Source organism: Chenopodium album, chromosome 12 (genome assembly GCF_948465745.1).
Source record: "Chenopodium album chromosome 12, dcCheAlbu1.1, whole genome shotgun sequence".
In the NCBI taxonomy this organism is placed as follows: domain Eukaryota; kingdom Viridiplantae; phylum Streptophyta; class Magnoliopsida; order Caryophyllales; family Amaranthaceae; genus Chenopodium; species Chenopodium album.
Window position 1 is genome coordinate 16,011,811 of NC_137845.1, and position 19,523 is coordinate 16,031,333.

The window sequence follows — 19,523 nt, forward strand, 5'->3', positions numbered from 1 at the left end:
ATTCCTGATTGATCAAAGGGGGATAGAGGCTAACCCCGAGAAGATACAGGCGGTTATTGACATGAAGTCACCCCGCACTGTTAAGGAAGTCCAGAAACAAACTTGTTGCCTGGCGGCATTGGGAAGATTTCTCAGCCGGTCAGGTAACAAATGCCTTTATTTCTTCCAAGCAATCAGGAAGAAAACTAAATTTGAATGGGGGGATGATGTTGAGGCGGCCTTCCAAAAGTTAAAAGAAAACTTGCACTCTTTGCCAAGGCTAGTTAGCCTCTTCCCAAAGAGACGTTATACATGTATTTAGCCGTCTCAAACCATGCCCTCAGTGCCGTTCTCCTTGCTGAAAGAGACGGCATCCAGCTCACGATCTATTTCATTAGCCATGTGCTCCGAAATGCTGAACTCCATTACCCCATGGTTGAAAATTTTGGCCTCGTCCTTTAAATGGCAGTTAAGAAGTTGAAACCATACTTCTTGACGCATCCGGTTGTGATATACACAGACCAACCCCTCAAGTGGTCCATGTCAACTTTGGAGTCATCCGATAGGATGTTCAAATGGGCTATTGAAATTCAAAGTCTTGAAATCACTTACAAACCAAGAAAGGCAGTGAAGGTTCAGGCGTTCGCCGACTTCATTGTTGAAATGACAAGATCGGTTCCACCGGATAATACTGATCAGGTTTGGAAAGTGTACGTGGACGAGAGCTCCACTATGAACGGCTGTGGTGTAGGAATTATTTATGAGTCTCCTGAGGGGGACAAATTTAAATATGCACTACGTTTCAAGTTCCAAACCTCAAACAATGAGGTAGAGTATGAAGCCCTGCTAGCCGGCATCTGCATGTGCAAGGCGGCAGGGGCAATCAAAATTGACACATACTCTGATTCGCAATTGGTCGTTAGCCAGTACCAAGGTGAGTATGAAGCCACCCATCCGGCTATGATAAAATATCTTCAGGCTGTGAAAGAGGAGATTGGGGCACTTGAAGAATTCCATCTGAACCAGGTGCCCAGGTCTGAGAACAATCAGGCAGATGCATTGTCCAAACTGGCATCCTCTGCCTATTGTGATACGCCTCGGTCAGTCTTTTGGGAAGTTTTGGAAAAAAGAAGTATACATGAGGAACCCATTGGAATTCTTGATCGAAACTCTACCTGAATGGATGACATCCGGGCTTACCTGATAGACGGCACGCTTTCTGATTCACCACAGGAAGCAGCCGTCATGAAAAAGCGAGCTGCAAACTTTGAGATAAAAAATGGAGAACTCTTCAAAGCAGGTTTTTTGAAGCCTCTACTGAATTGTGTTACCCCTGAGAAAGGGAAGGAAGTTCACGAAGATTTGCATGCGGGATACTGCGCCTCTCACGTAGGCGGCAGATCATTAGCCGTCAAAGCCAGACGACATTACTTCTGGCCTACTCTGAAGTCGGATGTCATGGAGATGGTCAAAAAATGCGACAAGTGTCAAAAAAATTTGGCAAGCTAATCCATCGTCCGGCTACTGATCTGATGGCAATCCACACCCCAGTCCCGTTTGCTAAATGGGGCATGGACATCCTAGGTTCTTACACGCCTGCTCCAGACGGAAAGCGCTATATCCTAGTGGCTGTGGATTACTTCACCAAGTGGGTGAAGGTAGAAGCGGTCAAAAACATCAATACCAAGAATGTCATTTCTTTCATATGAAAGAACATTATCACCCGATTTGGGATACGTATGTCTATGGTGTTTGATAATGGCCCTCAATTTGAGACGCCTCAACTCAAAACTTGGTTGGGAGATCAAGGAATCTCAAATTATTTTGCATCAGTCAACCGACCCCAAGCAAACGGCCAAGTTGAAGCCTTCAACAAACTCATCTCAAACGGCATTAAAAAGAAAATTGAAAGAGCCAAAGGTTTATGGGCTGAAGAATTAATTCATGTCCTATGGGTCATCCGGACAACTTCAAAGGGGGCAATAGATGAAACCCCATTTCTCATGGTTTACGGTGCTGAAGCCGTCTTGCCTATCGAACATTATGAGCCGACTCTACAAGTCATGCTATACGATGAAGAGGCAAAGTGGGAGGCCATGCGGTTAGCATTGGACTCACTCCTAGAGCGCAGGAGCAATGCCGCCTTATTTCATGAGATTTACAATCTGAGAATGACTCGTGCTTACAACAAGAAAGTACACAAGCGCCCTTTGAAAGTTGGGGACTTTGTGTTACGCAAAATGGAAGCAACTGGTAGGGCGAATGAGCTTGGAAAGCTAACTCCTAATTGAGAAGGCCCCTACCGGATTTATGAGGAAGTAAGAGACGGCACCTACCGCCTGTAGACCCCAGACGGTAGGCGGCTGCCCAGAACTTGGAATGTCGATAACCTTAAAAAGTACTACTTCTAAGTGTTGTAAATATTTGTAAATAGAAAGCCTATCAATGAAAAGCTGTTTTTTATTTCAAAATTATTTTATCTATTCCTTTATATACATGCGTCATATCACATGTGCAGCCTGTTTGATTTACAGACGGTACACCTTTGCCTAATGACTTGAAAATTGAAATTGAAAGTTAACTACTAACGTCCAAGTAATGTGAGGCCAATGGCCAAATAATAAGCTAAGCATAAAAAGGTTTAGTGGCTATACAACCGTCTTTTAAGAAAGAGACATGAGGCCAATGGCCGGATGGTTACCCATTTTATAAATTCGCCTGCTCCAATGTGAAATATGGCGTCCGGCGACACCCCTCCGGGTGTTATCGTCGCAGAGGGCATTCTAGCGTCTGCTCTACCAGCACATACAGACGGCAAAAATTGAACAACCTAATTGGTCAACTCATAGCCGCCTGACCAGGGAAATCTAAAGAATGACTAAGACTGCGAAAGCCGGATGTTAGACACATCAATCGGCAGCCGACCGAAGTTCTAACTTAGATTACCTCGCGAAATTATACAAGTCCTCCCAGCAGGGGCAAACGGACATTGAGTATAATTTCAGGCGGACCAATGCCAACTTAAATTCTAGTTCATGCAACTTGTAATACTTGTTGCATGAACAACCATCCCACCATGGCAGAAAGGTATAATGACCGCGTGCAATAAGCACCGGCTGCTCGATTGGCCGACTGCGCACTTGGCTTGGGGCAATCACCTTAGTGATTAATTGACTCGAAAATCAGTCATAACCCCATCCGGTATCACACATTTTCAAGTCAATCATCCAACTTGTAAATCCAAGCGTACAGCAGCCCAGGGGCAAAACCATCCGGTATACCATGCACAACTCAAATTTAAATTTGAAATTTAAAACACAAGTGTTAAAAACCGACCCAATGGCCAGATGATTCGTCATAAAAAAACTGACCCCCTGGTCAGCTAAAATTAAAGTTAAATTATTAACCGGCGAAACAGCCGGTGAGAGAGAGAATTGTTGAACCCGACTCCACAGTCGGTAAAGTAACAAGGGATACTCGGCACGCAGGCCGAAAATGTATTCAAAAAGGCCATCCAGCCACAGAAAAACTTGAGCTTAATCAGCATTGGGAGAGGACTGCGCTTCATTCTCATCCGCCATCTCTTCGTCATTGGTCGGATGGTCCTCAGTCGGTTCATTGTCCAGGCCCCTAGTCTCGTCACCCAGGGCTCCTTCACCCGCCTATTGCTGCTGCTGATCCAATGCTTCAGTCGCCTGCTCATAACGATACTCTCAAATGGAGTAGTCGTCATTAGGAAAGAGAGCTTTCCATGCCATCTTCATTCGATTGACACAGTCGTTCTCATTCTCCTAAATGAGCTGGCACTTCTCTTCATCAGCACGCGCCTAGTACTTAGATTTGAGTTGCTCCTCCTGGTTGGCAAGCTTTTTCTATAATCTCTCGACCTATCGACAGAGACTTTCTGTGTCCCTGTCGATGTCTTGTAGCTTGCCAAGCTCCACCTGGGTTGTCTTCAGCTCCCCCTTGAGCTCAGTTACCTTCTTCTAGGCGCCTCCAAATCTTTCTTGACTTACAAGTTGGCAGCCGCCTGCGAATACAGGATATCCTGAGTTAGTAACTCAGTTTTATTAACATCATACAGCGCCCGATCAAGATTGGAAGCGGCCCTAAGGTTGGCAGCCCTTACCTCCTTGGTCTTCTCGTTGAAAGGCTTCTTGAGCCCATTCACTCGCAGCATAGCCTGCATCCGGTTAGAAGAGATGAGGCCGTTAGTAAATAGACGGCCGAGACATAAAACCACAAAATTTCTAAGTTCTAACTTAGAAATATTTTCACCTCAGGAGAAGAGCAAGTATGGCATCGAAGTTTATGGTGCCAACGCCCTTGATGGAGTCCCGTTGCTCAACGATGACGTTCCGGATCATGTCTTTGGCAATTTGCCGAAGATCCGGAACTTGGGGGGATTCTACACAATGAATAAATTTGGGTGTTAGTGAATACACATCCGGCATCAATGAGTCCAAACCTCCTAAGTTATTGGGAGGCCGCATTGAATTTGACCAAGTATCAGATACCTGAGATAACAAACAAGTCCTGGGCCTGTTTGTCACGGCGCTTGCCAGGAGAGTCGGTCCCAACAGCAGGCGTCTCTTTTGAAGACTTCGAGTCAGCCGCCTGCTTCAGAGCAGCCATAGCAGCTGGCGATTTTCCGCCTGTTGAAGGGTGAGACCCGGAGTTGCTGGCGGAGGGCTCGTGTGCAACAGTCTTCCAGGGCCGCTTGAGTGGGGTCTGTCCCTCTTCACCAAGAGGCCGCTTGGGGGGCTTCAGATTTAACCCGGAAAGGATAGAGGGCTTAATTGAACCCTCCTACAAGAGAATCAAACACTTAGTAAAATGTGTGTTTCAAATTCAAAGGAAAGGAGCCGAATGTATGAAACTTACATGCTCAAGTTGTTCTTTCTTAAAAATTTGATTCTTCTTATTTATCATTTGGCGGTAGGCGGAGCCGCTTGGTTTCTTTGTTGGGGTAAGCTGAGACATTGCTTCTTCTGCAAAAGGTCGAATGGGTGGTTAGAAAAGCATAAATAAAAACAATGCGCAACAAGACACTCATCCGGCTACCCACCTCGACCTTTCTCTACACTAAGCCCACAGGCGGCTAAATAAATTGGGTCCATAAGCCATTCGTAATTGGGGATATAACTGTTTAAGGTTATCTCTTTCTCGGCACTCCCCTTTATGGTCAAAGTCTCCACCTTAAATAAACCAGGCTCCAGAATCTGATCCCAACCCTCGTCAGATACAGGCGGGAGCATTGCTTTGTGGCCCAAAAGATAGGGATTTTGATTCCTGGAGTTGAACTTTGTGTTCCGGCTGGTATTCGGAGAAGATATTATGTAGAATCTATTTCTCCAGTCTTTCCACTTGGACTCTTTTCCAAGAGTCATCATATTTATTGCTTGTAAGGGTATACCAGCCGGGGTCGGCTGACTTTGGAGCCTTGCTCAAATAGTTCATGGAGGCAAACGCCTCAAAGCTTGGTTCGACGCCTTGTATCCTGCAGCCGACCACGAACCCCAAAATATTAACCCAAGAATTGGGGGTGAGTTGCCATACCCCCAGACCGTATCCATCCAGGATCGCCTCAATAGACGGATCCAAGGGAAATCGCAAACCCGCCTATATCACGGCCGCATAACAGCCAAAGCCAGAGTCTTTGTAGCTTTGGTTAAGAGGCCAGACTACTGCGTCCCCTAAAGCCAAGACATTGACTTCATATCCGGGACATTGGCCCCCATCACATAGGAGTCCCGAAATTCCTCCAGGCCCTTCTGTATAAGTTTTTGGGTGGAAAGAGAGATGTGTGTGAAATAGGGGGTGTACTTGTCCTGAAGAGAGGAGGATGCCTCTCCCTGACCTCTCTCAGGAAAGGCGGACTCTTCGTCAGACTCAGCAGGCGACTCTTGTTCAGTTTCGGAGCCGCCTGAAGAAGCACCTGAATGGGAGGACCCTTGTACAGATTCGGACCTCCCATCGGCCGAATCATCTGACTCCCTCAGAATGGAGTCGCCTGGGGTACTCGGGGCACCAGGCGCATCATATTGAACTTCGCTCCTGGGCACCCTTGGGGAACCCTCATCCTCCTCATCACTAGGCGGCCGTGCTGTTCTTTTTGTCCTGGCCATAGTGTCCTGCAGAGAGACGGTTGGATTGGGGGACGAAGGAATGGAGCAGACGGCACCCCTAATCCTAGATTTAGCCGTCCCAGGTGACCGGCTGACAGCTATTCTAGGCCGTGCCGTATATGTTTGTGAAACCATTTATGAAAGTAATGAAAAACAAACACAGGCGGAGATGTAAAACTTTAAGGAGAAGAGAGTCAGGCGGTTACCTTACAGAAGATACTGGTTGAAGTAAGTTGAGTCGTTTGAAGCAGGCGGACTATAGCAGACGACAGATAACACTTTGCAAATTCTCTCAAATTCTCTAAAACTTTTTTCGTAAATATGCGAAAAATGAGGGGTAAACTTTATATTTATAGAGGGGTAATCCTAGGGAGACCCTGGTAATTTCCCTAGAAAGTGAACAGTAGCCACATCACATCTGTGAGGGGCAAATGTTTTGGGTAAAATTACCCTGCCACGTGGCCTAATGAAAGCAGGACACGTGTCCACCCAGTATTGGTCCAAATTGGGCCATTAACAAGATGACACGTGAAATCCACTGTCAGGAAAAGGAATGGCGGCCTTCAGAGGCCCAATTTCCCAAAAAAGCCGCCAAAACGGAGCCACCCACCAAATCTAGGTCACATGACCTATGCAAGGGCACAATTCCCAACGACCCTATAAATAGGGAGATATTCCCCCATTTTGGGGACACATTCAATCATTTATTACACCTACCCTACATTCTCTCACATCAGAGAAATCTCCTGATCTCGGAATCCGAGAAGATCTCACTTTTACCTTTTTCTCGCTTTTTTACTTTCTCCAGCACGTTCTAACTTGATCGTCGGAGCCGGAACTCCAAATCCCCAAAGTCTCTGTTGTTTTGCAGGTACAGGCACAGTCGGATCAGTCCTTGAGCTGTAACTCACCCAAAACAATAACCATATGATTTCAAGTCTCCTTTGTTCTTATACATTAGTCATCGAGACTCAATGAGTTAGGAGGAACCCATGAAATTTATTAAACAACTGTCGGCAATAGGTCTCTTCCTATTTCCTATAATACATGGTAAACAACAACAAAGCCTTAATCCCAACATACTAATCTTGAAGGTCAGAAATGGTTTGAGAAGAGTTTAAAATCGCAAACCAGCCAAAAATTTGCTAACAAAAATCGGTACATGTTTGCTAGTTAATGTTCTTGAACCAGACAAGCAAGAAACAAGAGGCTTTTGAAGCTGACTGCTGATTCCCATAAAAATGGAATGGTAATGTGGTAAGCTTCCACAGCCAGAGATAATCAACTTCCCTAAACAAATGATGAACAAAAATTTTGAGGGCCAATTTTGGTCTGTTATGCTGATTTCTTCAGAATCTCCTCTGATGGAACTTCCAAGGTTGCCCCAGCGTGATCTTTACTTGGTTTCATTTCTGCACCACATAAGTATACCATGTTAAATGATCAAAGAAACGTAAAAAATGGGTTTAAACTCTTCAACGAAAAAAAAAAAAAAAAAAAAAAATGACATGGCCATTTTCCTGACTAAGCGGGGGAAAAAGACAGATTATATCAACGGCTGCAAAAAAGGATAACAAACAATCAGGACATACTGTCCTCTGAATATTGAAACAAAGACTACAATTTAATCAATTCCTTTGAACCTCATCAAGAGTAACTCTGAAAAAGCCCAATACCTTATCCTAAAAAAACTTAGAAAACAAAAAAACTCATGAGAAGATCCTGGGAGTTTTGCTCTAATTACACTTCCTCTCCTTACCCCCTTACCAAATCCTCTAAAGGGCAATCCCAAGATTACTCATGTAGGTGCAAACAACCTCTTCTGAAAGGTAACTCACCAAATTAGTGAAAATACATGGAAACAAAACTCACTATTAGTATGACAAAGCAACCACATAATTTGGAGAAAGAATCAATCTGGGCCTTAGCTTAAGGAGCATGTCACCAGTTGCCAGCATTAATCTCTCATAGAGCTCTTACATCTAAGACACCCTTGAAACAACTTCACTAATCAAGAGATCACTGGTTTTAGACTAATTAGTAATTAGCATAAATTCTTTCAATCCTTTGCAGCCAAACACAGTAAGTAGCTTCAAGACTTCAACAAAGAACAGAAGATAGTCACCGGACAGAGGGAGGGAGTAGTAACACTCATTTGATGAAGTTAATTGGGACAATCCGTTTAGAATTGAATAATAACTTTTTTCACTCAGTCCTTTGCTTTTCCTCTATGAGATAGCAGAGGTCAATCATCTATAAACTCAAGGCTCCAACAGAAACAGCAGGAGTCAACACACAAGGGTCCCTAATCCTGCCTAAGATCAAAGTTTCCTAGAGGCATGGGTACAGAAAACAATCCATTATGCTAAAATTTCAGAGATTATTCCCCAATACCATATCAGCCATTTCACTCAATTGGTCGTATCCTTGCTAAATTACTGACTTTATCCTAAAGGACCACATTAGATAGTTATATTTGCCAAAGCAGCAAAAATACCATTCCATTTCACCAAAAGAAGCTTAAACAAATGTTGATAGAATGCTGAGGCTTAGTTAACTACACATTGTGAAAGCTAGTTGAGAGGCGTCTCCAAAGAGAGGGAGCTCCAGAAATCAGAATTTCTTAAGAAAAAAAATCCACAATACTTCCTAGTTCAGTAGTTCCTCAACTTTATGCACCTAACCTATCTCATCCTGCTACTGATAGTATAAATTCAGTCCTTAATTGCTCAGAGGGTATATCTGTTTCAGCAGGCTTGAAGTTTTAGAAGTTCTAATTCAGAATAAAGACAGTAATGAAATTCAAACTCTTGTAACTGAACTTAAAGTTGGCTTTACTTTCCTCTTTCTGACAGTAGCCTAAATCTGAGTCAGGGAGAAAAATTGAAAGGAAAAAAAAATGTTTAATAACCAGCCCTAATAAGATCTAATAGTTGGAGCAACTTTTGCATTTATACACTAGTTTGAATATTAGCATCAGAACCACTGAATCCAGGTGTGAGAGAGGTTAAGACCTTATAGGAGAGAGGGTAAATCAGAAGAAGAAAAGGAACAGGTGCTGTTAAGTCCTATCAGAGCACTTGACAGTAATCAGTTTTTTCCCTTCAAATATGAATCATTCCAAACATCTGTGTTCAATACGCAGCTCTGAAAACTTACCAAACAGCTTCGATGCTGTGGAAATATTTTCCAATTTGGCTACTCAAGGCAATAGTTTACCCAAGTTACTAATCAAGTAAGTATTCTAAATAGTCCCTATATTCCATCGTTTCTAACTAAATGGCCAGAAAACACCATGTCTGCTAGAATCCGGCTCTGTTTAGCGTCAAGTGCACGACCAAAAATTCTAAATGAGTAGAGTTAGCTTATCAAGAGTCAACTGTGAATCTATATCAAACACATATTAAAACCAAACAGATGATTACATGAAAGTTTTGCAACCCAGCAAAATGCCAGGGATCTTAGTAGATCAATAAAATAAATTTCAACAATTGAATAAGCTTTCTACTTCTAAATTGCGTTACACATACTTTCAACTAAACCCTAAATCCAATCCCCATTCAATCGAGCAAATCAAAATACGAAAATACAGACTACAATAATCAGATTTTCCAATTAGATAGCATTCAAACAGCAGGAATTCAACTAGCATTAGCGGTATAATCCACAAATTTTCCACCATTTTCATTCAGACAATTATCAAACAGTTGGCAGGCAATCTAATTTCATCACAAAACTCCTTAAATCACCTTCACCTCTCTCAATTTCAAACTTCAGGCATAAACCCATCAATCCAACAAAGCATAAAATCCCAAAAACCATCTGAAAAGGGAAGAATTTCTCCCAAGTCCCAACAACACAAAAATCCCAAAAAAAAAAAAAAAAAAAAAAAAAAAAAGAACAAAAATGGAAAGAAAAGGAATTACCATATCCACCCCGTTCATTGAGCTTGGCTTGGACGATCATGGTGGAGATGAAATGGGAAGCTTCATGAGCTTCATCAATGAGTCTCTGAATATCATCTTTGGAATTGACGTTTTTGTTCTCCTCGAATTTGGAGCGAACTTCCATGGCAGAAGCTTTAAGCATCTGGGTATCTCCTGCAAATGATTTACGAGTTGCCTTCAAAACTTCTCTGTAGACTTTAAGCACCTCCGTTCTCATCATCTCTCCCAGTTTTTCTCTGAAACTTTGATCGTTGATTTCTTGGTTTTGCAGTTGAAGGAGGAGCAGTGTCAGAAGGTCGATTGGAGATTTGGAGGCCCGGCAAAATTGAGTCAAATCGAATGATCCGGTTAACGGGTTAAGGCTCGAAATGTGACCCGTTAATAATTGACACAGTTTGGTTAAAGCTTGAAAAGTGACTATAGAGGTATCTACTTGAATAATCGGATCGGGTCTGATGAGGTTGAATCAGATCAATTTTTAAAGTTGAGTCATGCTAATTATTGTGTACACTCGAGTTCAAATTTGAGTCGGATATTTTTCGAGTCGGTTTCGAATCGGGTCAGATCGGGTGACACCTCATCTAAATGTGACCCAATAATAATTAACACGGTTTGATCAAACACATCACACATGTCAACATATGATTTGTACAAATTATAAGCTAAACGGTTAATATATGAAAATATACCTTAATAAAAAATTGATACCACGTATTAAGCAAATATTTATTAATACTAATTTGACAATGTTTTTAAATGGTATTTCCTCCGTTTTTTTTTTAGTTGACATGTTTCTTTAGTCACGTTTGTCAATGAATAAATTCAACCTTTAGGGTCTGTTCACATTTACTGAACTGAGCTGAGCTCAACTGATTGGAGCTGAACTGAACTGAACTGATTGGAGTTGAACTGAACTGAAATGAAATGAATATTTTATGAGAGAAGGAAATTAAGAATTGAACTGAACTGATTGGAGCTGAGCTAAACTGATTGGATTTGAATTGAACTGAACTAAACTGATGTGAACAAGCCCTTAATATCTTTAATTACCGATAAGCAAAAATTGTGAAAAGTTGATATTTTGAAAATATATATCATGACAAATCTAACAAGATTGCACACGACTATATTACTTTCATTATGTATAAAGCACAAACACGGTCAAAGGGGAGTGAGTGAATAGTGCTAAAGTCAAAATGTGTCAACTAAAAAAAACGAAGGTAGTACTTAGTAACCTTTGAGTTTTTTATACTTCAATCGCCCCATTATACTTGCAACACTAGAGTTTTACGCCAATGCACAAAGTCGTCTTACATGATTATATTTTTACTTCTGTTTAAGTCTAGACCATGTCCTAAGCTCAAGGTACCTAGAATGGCGAAAAGCCGAAAATAGCTCTCCATGGAGCATGGTCCAGCCCATCATCCTTAACCATCAATTAATAATCACAAATTATAGATTTACCCCTAATCTGCCCACTAAAGTAAAGTTTTGCCACCTGAAAAGTACATTTATAAATAGCTCACAAATGATCAATGATTGTCCTTTCAAAAAATAATTAATGATTGTAACTTTTTCTAATCTCTCTCTTCTCTCTCTACTTTCTCTCTCTTGAAAGTGATACTCACTAACTTAAGTATCAGAGGGGCTTTTCCGAGTCACACCCCCAGACAGCTAACCTTCTCTTTCTTGTAGGCCGAGTCCTCAGACGTTCTTGCAAAGCAGAGCTCATAGACTTTCTTAAGGACTTTTGGACAGTTGGACTTCGACTACTCTAGGACATCGTGATACCCTAACACCCTCAGAAGAGTTATGTTTCCAGAAACAATAATTTCTGTACAAAATACAATACGACTAATAGGAGTGATTAGAGATAAAATAAAATAGTTTGAAAAACCTAATGTTGCAACTACTCCCTCCGTTCTTAAATAATTGACATATTTGACTTTTTTGTAACTATTTATATACTCCAACCTAAACCTTGTTTTCTAGAGACATATAAAATATATATTTTCATTTTAAATATATCGTTAAATAGGTATTAATATAAAGTTTTATAATATCAACTTTTTTTAAAAAAAAATTATTAATATTTAATTTTATAAAGTTAAGGTCAAACGGGTGCATTGACATATGTATCAAAGATTACTGTATCAATTATTCTGGAATTGACAAAATGACAAAACGAAAATATTACATAGACCGTCAAAGTTAACAAATTAATGAATAATGCAAAAGAACAAACTGTATCATCTATTCTAAAACGAAGGTAGTAATTTGATTGGAGCCGAATTAAGATGAGTTTGATCCCGGTCAATTCAAGAATAAATATGATTAAAATTGAAATATATGTAATACCGTCATACTAATTAAATTGTGATAGACTTGACACAATTGAAAATAAATTCAACTAATTCTTCACTCCAATCAGACTTAAACCAAAATGATGTTTGGAAAAGGTTGTCTTTATTACGAAGATAGTACAATTTGTGATTGACTCATCATCCAACTTCCAATAGGTCATTAAAACGTTATATTAGAACGATGCTTTTTTTGGTCGACCACATAAATTATGAACAAACTATTAACTATGTATGAACTAATGAACTATGATGTAATTGAGTTATTGCTAGCAAAGATTGTATCTGGGTTATTTTTATTCTAAATGCATTTTGGTCGGTTGATATTTGGTCTATGTTATGTTATATCAATAAATTGGAATTAAGATACATGTTATGATTATCCATCGACTTATCGTAAAATATGAAAAAAAAAAAAAAAAAAAAAAAAAAAAAAAAAAAAAAATTCTTTTCTCAATATAATTTCGTTGAATTTTAACTTATTGTTGTTCTCTTTGTTTTTGTTTTTTAATGAACTTTTGCTATATTTAGTAAGACTCTCCTCCTTCCCAAAAAAAAAAAAAAAAAAAAAAAAAAAAAAAAAAAAAAATCATGTATATGGTGATACTGAGATACTTTAGGAAACAACCCAAAGAGTATGCACTCCACCTTTTGGAAATCAAGCCCATGTCAAACATTATTATACCAACATGAGGTATAAATGTATCAACATATACTTATTTAATTTATTATTGTCATTTATAATAAGAGTAACTATTGGCATGAACTTCCTCATCTATTTCCAAACCGAATCATGAAACAATTTGTTACTAACACAATCTAGGTGAAACCAACCTCTAAAATTTCCAACATTTGGAATTGAAAATCAACCCAAACCACTTTTATTCAACTCAAAACTGATCCGACCCAAAACTCTATTATAACGACCCGTATAAAAACCATACATCCATACCCAATATCAAACCGGCCCATATAAACTCGACTTAAAATCGAACCGAACCGAACCAAACCCTTCAGTGGATGTTCTCGTTACTTGTTTTTGTGGCGCCCTCTCATCCTATATTTAGATATTGACAGTACAATAGAACACCTCTACATTATTAGATATCACTGTAATCTTTTTAATGAAGAGACAGAAACTGCATTTGCATTGATGGACACACCTAACATACTCTTTTTAAGTTCATGAGATCCTTGCTTTCACCCATTCACATGTTAATACATCTCCCTTCCTTTTCCACTAATTTATTACACTCACCACTCTCTTGCCCTTTTATACACACCCCTTAGAAATAAGCTAAACTCTAGCCTTATATTAATTTTGTGTTACATTTTTTGGTAATTATACTCAAATTGAAAACTAACTTTAAAAAAAAAATGATCCAAACTACTACAAAACCATTCAATAATCTCTATCTCCTTTGTTTATTTTTCACATTAATATTATTCATCGCCTTTGTTGATGGTACAAATTATGTTCGTGAAGCATGTAGTGTTACAAGGTACCAAGACCTTTGTGTTAAATCCTTGGCTTCGTACTCAAACAACGCGAAACGGAGTCCTAGCCGGTGGGCACGAGCAGGAGTGTCGGTAACCATTTCCGAGGTCAAGGTAGTATCACAATACCTCGACACGACTAGAAAACACGGTCATATTCGAGGGACACGAAACAGGGCTGCTCTGTCTGATTGTGTGGAGTGCATCCAAGGTGCCCTAGACGATCTTCATAAATCATTAGGTGTGTTAAGAAGGTTAAGTAGTGGTGTGTTTAAGGAGCAAATGGGTGATGTTTTGACATGGTTAAGTGCTGCATTGACCGATCAAGACACTTGTATTAATGGTTTCGAGGGTGTTCGAAGAGGCCGGAAAAACAAGCAAATTACTAGGTTATGTGACAAGGTTCAAAATGCTAGTTATATTACTAGTAATGCTCTTGCTCTTGTTAATAAGCTTGCTACTACTGAATTGCAAGATTTGGGTGATGATTCTTAAGTTTCTTGGTATAATTCGCGGTGTTTATTGTGGATTAGTTGATGAAAAGATTATGAAGGTAGATAAAAGATCACTTTCAGAGTGATAATGGTACCACATATGTATGTACTATAGTGTGTTATAATAAAGCTTTGATAATTGTTTTCAGTTTAGGTATATATACATAAATGTGTGAATTACCTATGGTTGTAAATGTGTTACAAGTGAACAAATTCAAGTACTATAATTGATGGACTTTTCTTGCTTGATTTACCTATGAAGTTCTGAAAGTCTAAAATTCATAGTTAATGTCGATTGTCATTGTTTTCTTAAGTGGTACGGAGTAATTAAATACTAGTAGTTGGTAGATTTTGTGCTATTTGGCAACGGATGATTCTAATTTGCTGAACAAATTATCATATTATCACTTACAAGAGTTGTTAAGTTGTTTCATAAATAAAGAAAATAAAACTAATAATAAAAAGAATTTTTAAGTTGTTTCACTTACATATCGTGCTACACTGCTACTGCTATGGAGTACATACTAGTACTCCGTGGCAATTAACAACAGATGTCATGACATAAGTTATACGGAGTATAATTATTGTATCACATAAGTTGGCCTTGTATCAAGAAATACTATCCAATACTTGATTAGCTAATCTGTTCTTCTGGATCCAAATCCAAATTATACCTCAAAAAAGCAACAACCCAAATGCCACTTCTATAATAAAGGCAAGCCTTCTGATATGTGATTTGATGTTTTCATATAAGTTTTGTTATACCTTGTTGAATCTTGACAAAACAATTATGGTTCGAATGATATTGATTACAAGATTACAAGTTTTACAAAAGCAAAATTCATGTAAGCATGGCAAATTTTTGACAACAAAAATTGTCATAACTTATGACTATGATGAGATAATCGATTACAAGATTACAGGTCTTACAACAACTAATGTGAAGTGTATTTATAAGGATTTGGCCATGATATTGGTCCTCCTAGACCATATACAGGCTCCAAAGCAATGGGGTTCATAACACAATACTCGTTCGATGAAGAACAACGACTACCACCACCACTACTACCACGCCCTAATCTCTTAATATCCCCACAACACACATCCGAATTCCTTGCGTGCCTCGTTTGTTGTCGTCTCTCTGCCTCGCTTTTCTCCCTCCGTTTCAAATTCTGATTCCTAATAGCGTTGCACAACTTTTGCTTCGTATCCATTTTTGATTTATTCTTAGTTTTTTTATAAAGACTACTAATAGGCAAAGGCATGGCCTCTAACCCCATCAACTTTGGCACCACCCCTGGCTTACACCATATAACATTCTCCCCTCCTACACTATTTGGCAAATGCAACATCCTCCCTAGCTTAAGCCCGTCGATTACACGAGGGGATGGACTACTTTTACGAAAAGAAGACCTATACATCGCGTCTCTCCCATCCAGGGAGAAACGCGGGTATTGATTCAATGCATTCCTAGCTGATCGTAGGATGTCGGAGTTGTTCACACACGACATTCTACGAGGAAAGTTCATCATTTCTTCTTTGTATTTGTAGTACCCTGCCTTTTCTTTTCTTGCAATTTCTTCCTCTATTTCGAGTTGAAGTATCATTTCTTCTAAGGTTACACTCTTCCTAGGGGGCACATAATCAGGTTCCATGTATGACGAAGAGGATGCTTCTTGGGAGTTTGGTGTTATGGATGGTTGTTTTTGGTTGAGAGTAGAAGTTGAATTGTCGTCGTTGCATACGTTGCGAATGCCTCTCCCCATTTTAGAACCCATCAAGCTCTTACGGAAGAAGAAAGAGAGGTCTTTCATGAGATTTTTGTGGACTAATTTAGGAACTAAAGGAAGAATATGGTTAGAAATTGCAAAAAGAAAGGGACATTATAAAAGAGATATTGTAAGATTTAGGAGTTGTGTGAATGGATTGAATAGGGAGCGGTGATGTATTAAGGGGTGAAAGGGAGATTAAATGAGAATCACATGATTGAAGTGGAGACAATGTAGCTTCACAAGTTTTAGCACACTCTGCCGTTATTGCAGGGGCAAATAAAGGAATTGAGCTCTTCAGTGTCAACTAGTAGAATAGTAAAGTTGGCTATCGGGTCATTCAGATTGGTAAATTTGGCTATCGTTTCATTTAGATTGGATTAATTTCAATTCAGTAAAAATAAGTTTAGTCCGTTAAAAATAGTTTCAGCTCAGTTTAAGTAAGTCATTTAAAAGAAGAAATATAATAGTAAATCAATAAATATAATTTCAGTCAGTAAAAATATTTTAAGTTCACCAAAAATAATATCAGTTCAACAAAAATAAGGTGAAGTGAGCATGGCCTTAATTTAAACTTATGGGTCTGACAAGAAGGACAATTCATGCCGAGTCAAGTTGAGTCATATGGTTAGGTGAATATAAAGTTAAGTAAACCTCACTTGCATACTCAAAATGACACAAATACCCCTTTGAGAATTGAGATATTTATCATGTTTATTAACATGATCGAGAAAAAGCCCTATTCAATTACCTTATAAAAATAATATTAAGTAAAAATAATTTCAGTTCAGTAAAATCCGGTAACTATAAAGAAAGAATATAATAGAGAATCAGTAAAAATAATTTTAGTTTGGCAAAAATAATTTCAGTTCAGTAAAATAATTTCAGTTCAATATAATTAATTTCAATTTAACAAAAATAATTTCAATTCAATAAAAATAAGATAATATAAGCAGATAATAATTTCTGCAAAGTTATTTTATGGGTAAAAGTTGATAAAGCTAAGTCCTAGATTGTTTGTTAGTTATGTACTACATACATTTTAAAAATTTGGGCTCCAATGCATTATTGATACCGAATAGGCCCACTAACAATAAGGTCCTAATGTAAAAATAGGCTTTGCTTAAGGTCAAATGACATACAGACAAATAACCATGAGGGTGTTTGATATTCTACCTAACCCAGTATAATTAGTGCATGTTTGGAGGAAAATTGTGTCATGAAATACTTCTATTTAGGATTTGTTCACTTCAGCTTAATTTCAGTTCAGTTCAGCTTCAATTAGTTCAGATGTTCAATTCAATTCAGTTCAGCTTCTAATTTCCCTTTATCATAAAATATTCATTTCAACTCTATTCAGTTCAGTTCATTTCAGTTCAGCTCTAATCAGTCTAATTCAGTTCAATAAATATGAACATGCCCTTAGTCTAAATGTTGTGTTCATATGTTGTAATTTATGTTTGCTTCATTGAGTTTTGATCGATAAGGTAGAGTTTAATTTTGAGAAAAGAATTCTCTAATCTTGGTGTACACTTTTTCTACTACCTCTTTTTATATTATTTGCAACAGTTTGACAAAAAATAGAGAGGAAAAATGTCTAATCGTTGCAAATAATATGAAATGGAAGTAATATTTTTTTTTAAGGTTAAATATTGGGTTTTTCTAACGTGTGCCCATATCTTCGATTCGCATTACATGCAAATTGATGCAATATATCTGTTAAATATGTGTTTAGTAGTCTACTCAATAATACCAAAAAACGAAGAGTATTTTCGAACAAGAGTTACAAAACCCGATAGCTGATCTAGATTGAATTACTAAATTACATGGCTTAAAAAGCTAAGCTACATCTAAGCGACCATTTTCATTAAGGAGATGGTATTCAAACCTTCTCAACATACATGACCAAAAAGCATAGCTCACAGATAGTTAATTAAGCCGCACCTACCATTGATTTTGGTCAGAAATAATGGTTTTTTAATACAAACAAAATATCCCTAAATTGTGATTGAATGAGATCATGCAGAGTATATATATTAAGGAATGGAGACCCAATAATTATAATCTACTACGTATACATATTCTTAGATCTTTAATACTATTGCATTACCATAAAATAAACCAAGTGTATCTAATTATAATATAAGTTGTAAGATGTGAGACAATAATCTTAAAGAATGTTATTTTAAATGTTAATGGTCCTCACATTAATCAATAATTCAAACATATAAACATGTTTTATGTCAAAAAAACATAGATGAATGTGATTGTCGAGTGATGACTATATTAATAAGGCATTGTAGTGGGCCAAGTGGGACCAAAGAATATTCATACGTGCGTGGCTGCTCTTAAATCGAATACATGTTTGGAATATTAATACTTTATATTATATTATCATGTGCAATTTTTAACAAGTTGGTTTCGTGGTGTAGTTGGTTATCACGTCAGTCTAACACACTGAAGGTCCCCAGTTCGAGCCTGGGCGAAGCCATTTCATTTTTAATTTATTGTTTTGTCTAGTCACTTTAAAAATAAATAATAATTTTTTTTAATTAATTAAAGGTAAGAAATTAATCAGTAAAAGGAAATACAGATAGACCTATAGAAGTAGTATTTTTGTACTATAAGCTGAATTTGCTCTTTAAGACAAAATTTTACACTATACTTTGTAATATTCAACACAATTATACTCGTAATAGATACACATTATTGTATTGGATAAATGCTCGATCATGTCTATAATCTATTATACTCGTAATAGACAAAATTTACCCTCAACAAGGATGAATAATATGTCTATAATCTATATCAAGCTCGTCATTGTCAACTCGGCCCGAACCTATATCAAAATACGTTTATAGAGAAATTGACTAAGCTCAATCGCCAATGTTGGTCATCGCATTATTGAGAATGTGGACATTATGCTACACAACTCTTTGTACTTTGTCACTTTCGTTCTACCCTATGATGCATTATTAGGAATTCTCTTTGTAAGAAGAGGTTTCTAATGTTTTTTCCTTCGGTTTTTTCACCATATACCACTGAGTTAAACCTTAATTCACCATATACCACCAAAAACTTTCTAATACACCATGTACCACTAAGTTTAACATAAATGTCACAACATGCCCTTAATGACTAACGCCGTTAACTCCGTTAGTCATTAAGGTTAATTATGCCACATGGTTGTCACTTATTGGCTCTTATTAATATTATTTAATTAATTACTTAAATAAAGAATTAAAAAACTTTAAAAAAAATAAAATAAATAAACCACCACCAACCTAGCCACCGCTGCCCCCTAGCCCTGCCCCCACCGGCGCCACCATGTCTACACCGGCGCCACCTC

The 19,523-nt window shown here is 38.2% G+C and overlaps 1 protein-coding gene, 1 non-coding gene and 1 pseudogene across 2 annotated transcripts; 2 read left to right on the forward strand and 1 right to left on the reverse strand.

The window, feature by feature from the left end:
- Window positions 1–7,014: 7,014 nt before the first annotated feature.
- LOC145572133 (mitochondrial zinc maintenance protein 1, mitochondrial-like) lies at window positions 7,015–10,351 on the reverse strand. The gene is made up of 2 exons (XM_081631152.1): window positions 10,034–10,351; window positions 7,015–7,519 (listed from the first exon to the last, which is right to left on the reverse strand). Exons 1-2 carry the CDS (start codon window positions 10,272–10,274, stop codon window positions 7,443–7,445), a joined length of 318 nt encoding a protein of 105 aa, XP_081487278.1. The 5' UTR covers window positions 10,275–10,351; the 3' UTR covers window positions 7,015–7,442.
- A 3,284-nt stretch (window positions 10,352–13,635) lies between these two features.
- On the forward strand, window positions 13,636–14,658 carry LOC145572134 (pectinesterase inhibitor 6 pseudogene; annotated as a pseudogene).
- Window positions 14,659–18,591: 3,933 nt separating this feature from the next.
- Window positions 18,592–18,665, forward strand: TRNAV-AAC (transfer RNA valine (anticodon AAC)). Its single transcript has one exon. It is a non-coding gene; the product is annotated as a tRNA-Val (tRNA).
- Window positions 18,666–19,523: the final 858 nt, after the last annotated feature.

Excerpts from the sequence above, each read along its gene's own strand:
- LOC145572133 (XM_081631152.1), bottom strand. The coding sequence starts at position 10,274 with ATGATGAGAACGGAGGTGCTTAAAGTCTACAGAGAAGTTTTGAAGGCA. Across the intron at positions 7,520-10,033 it reads CAATGAACGGGGTGGATATG|AAATGAAACCAAGTAAAGAT; the intron begins GTAATTCCTTTT and ends TATGTGGTGCAG.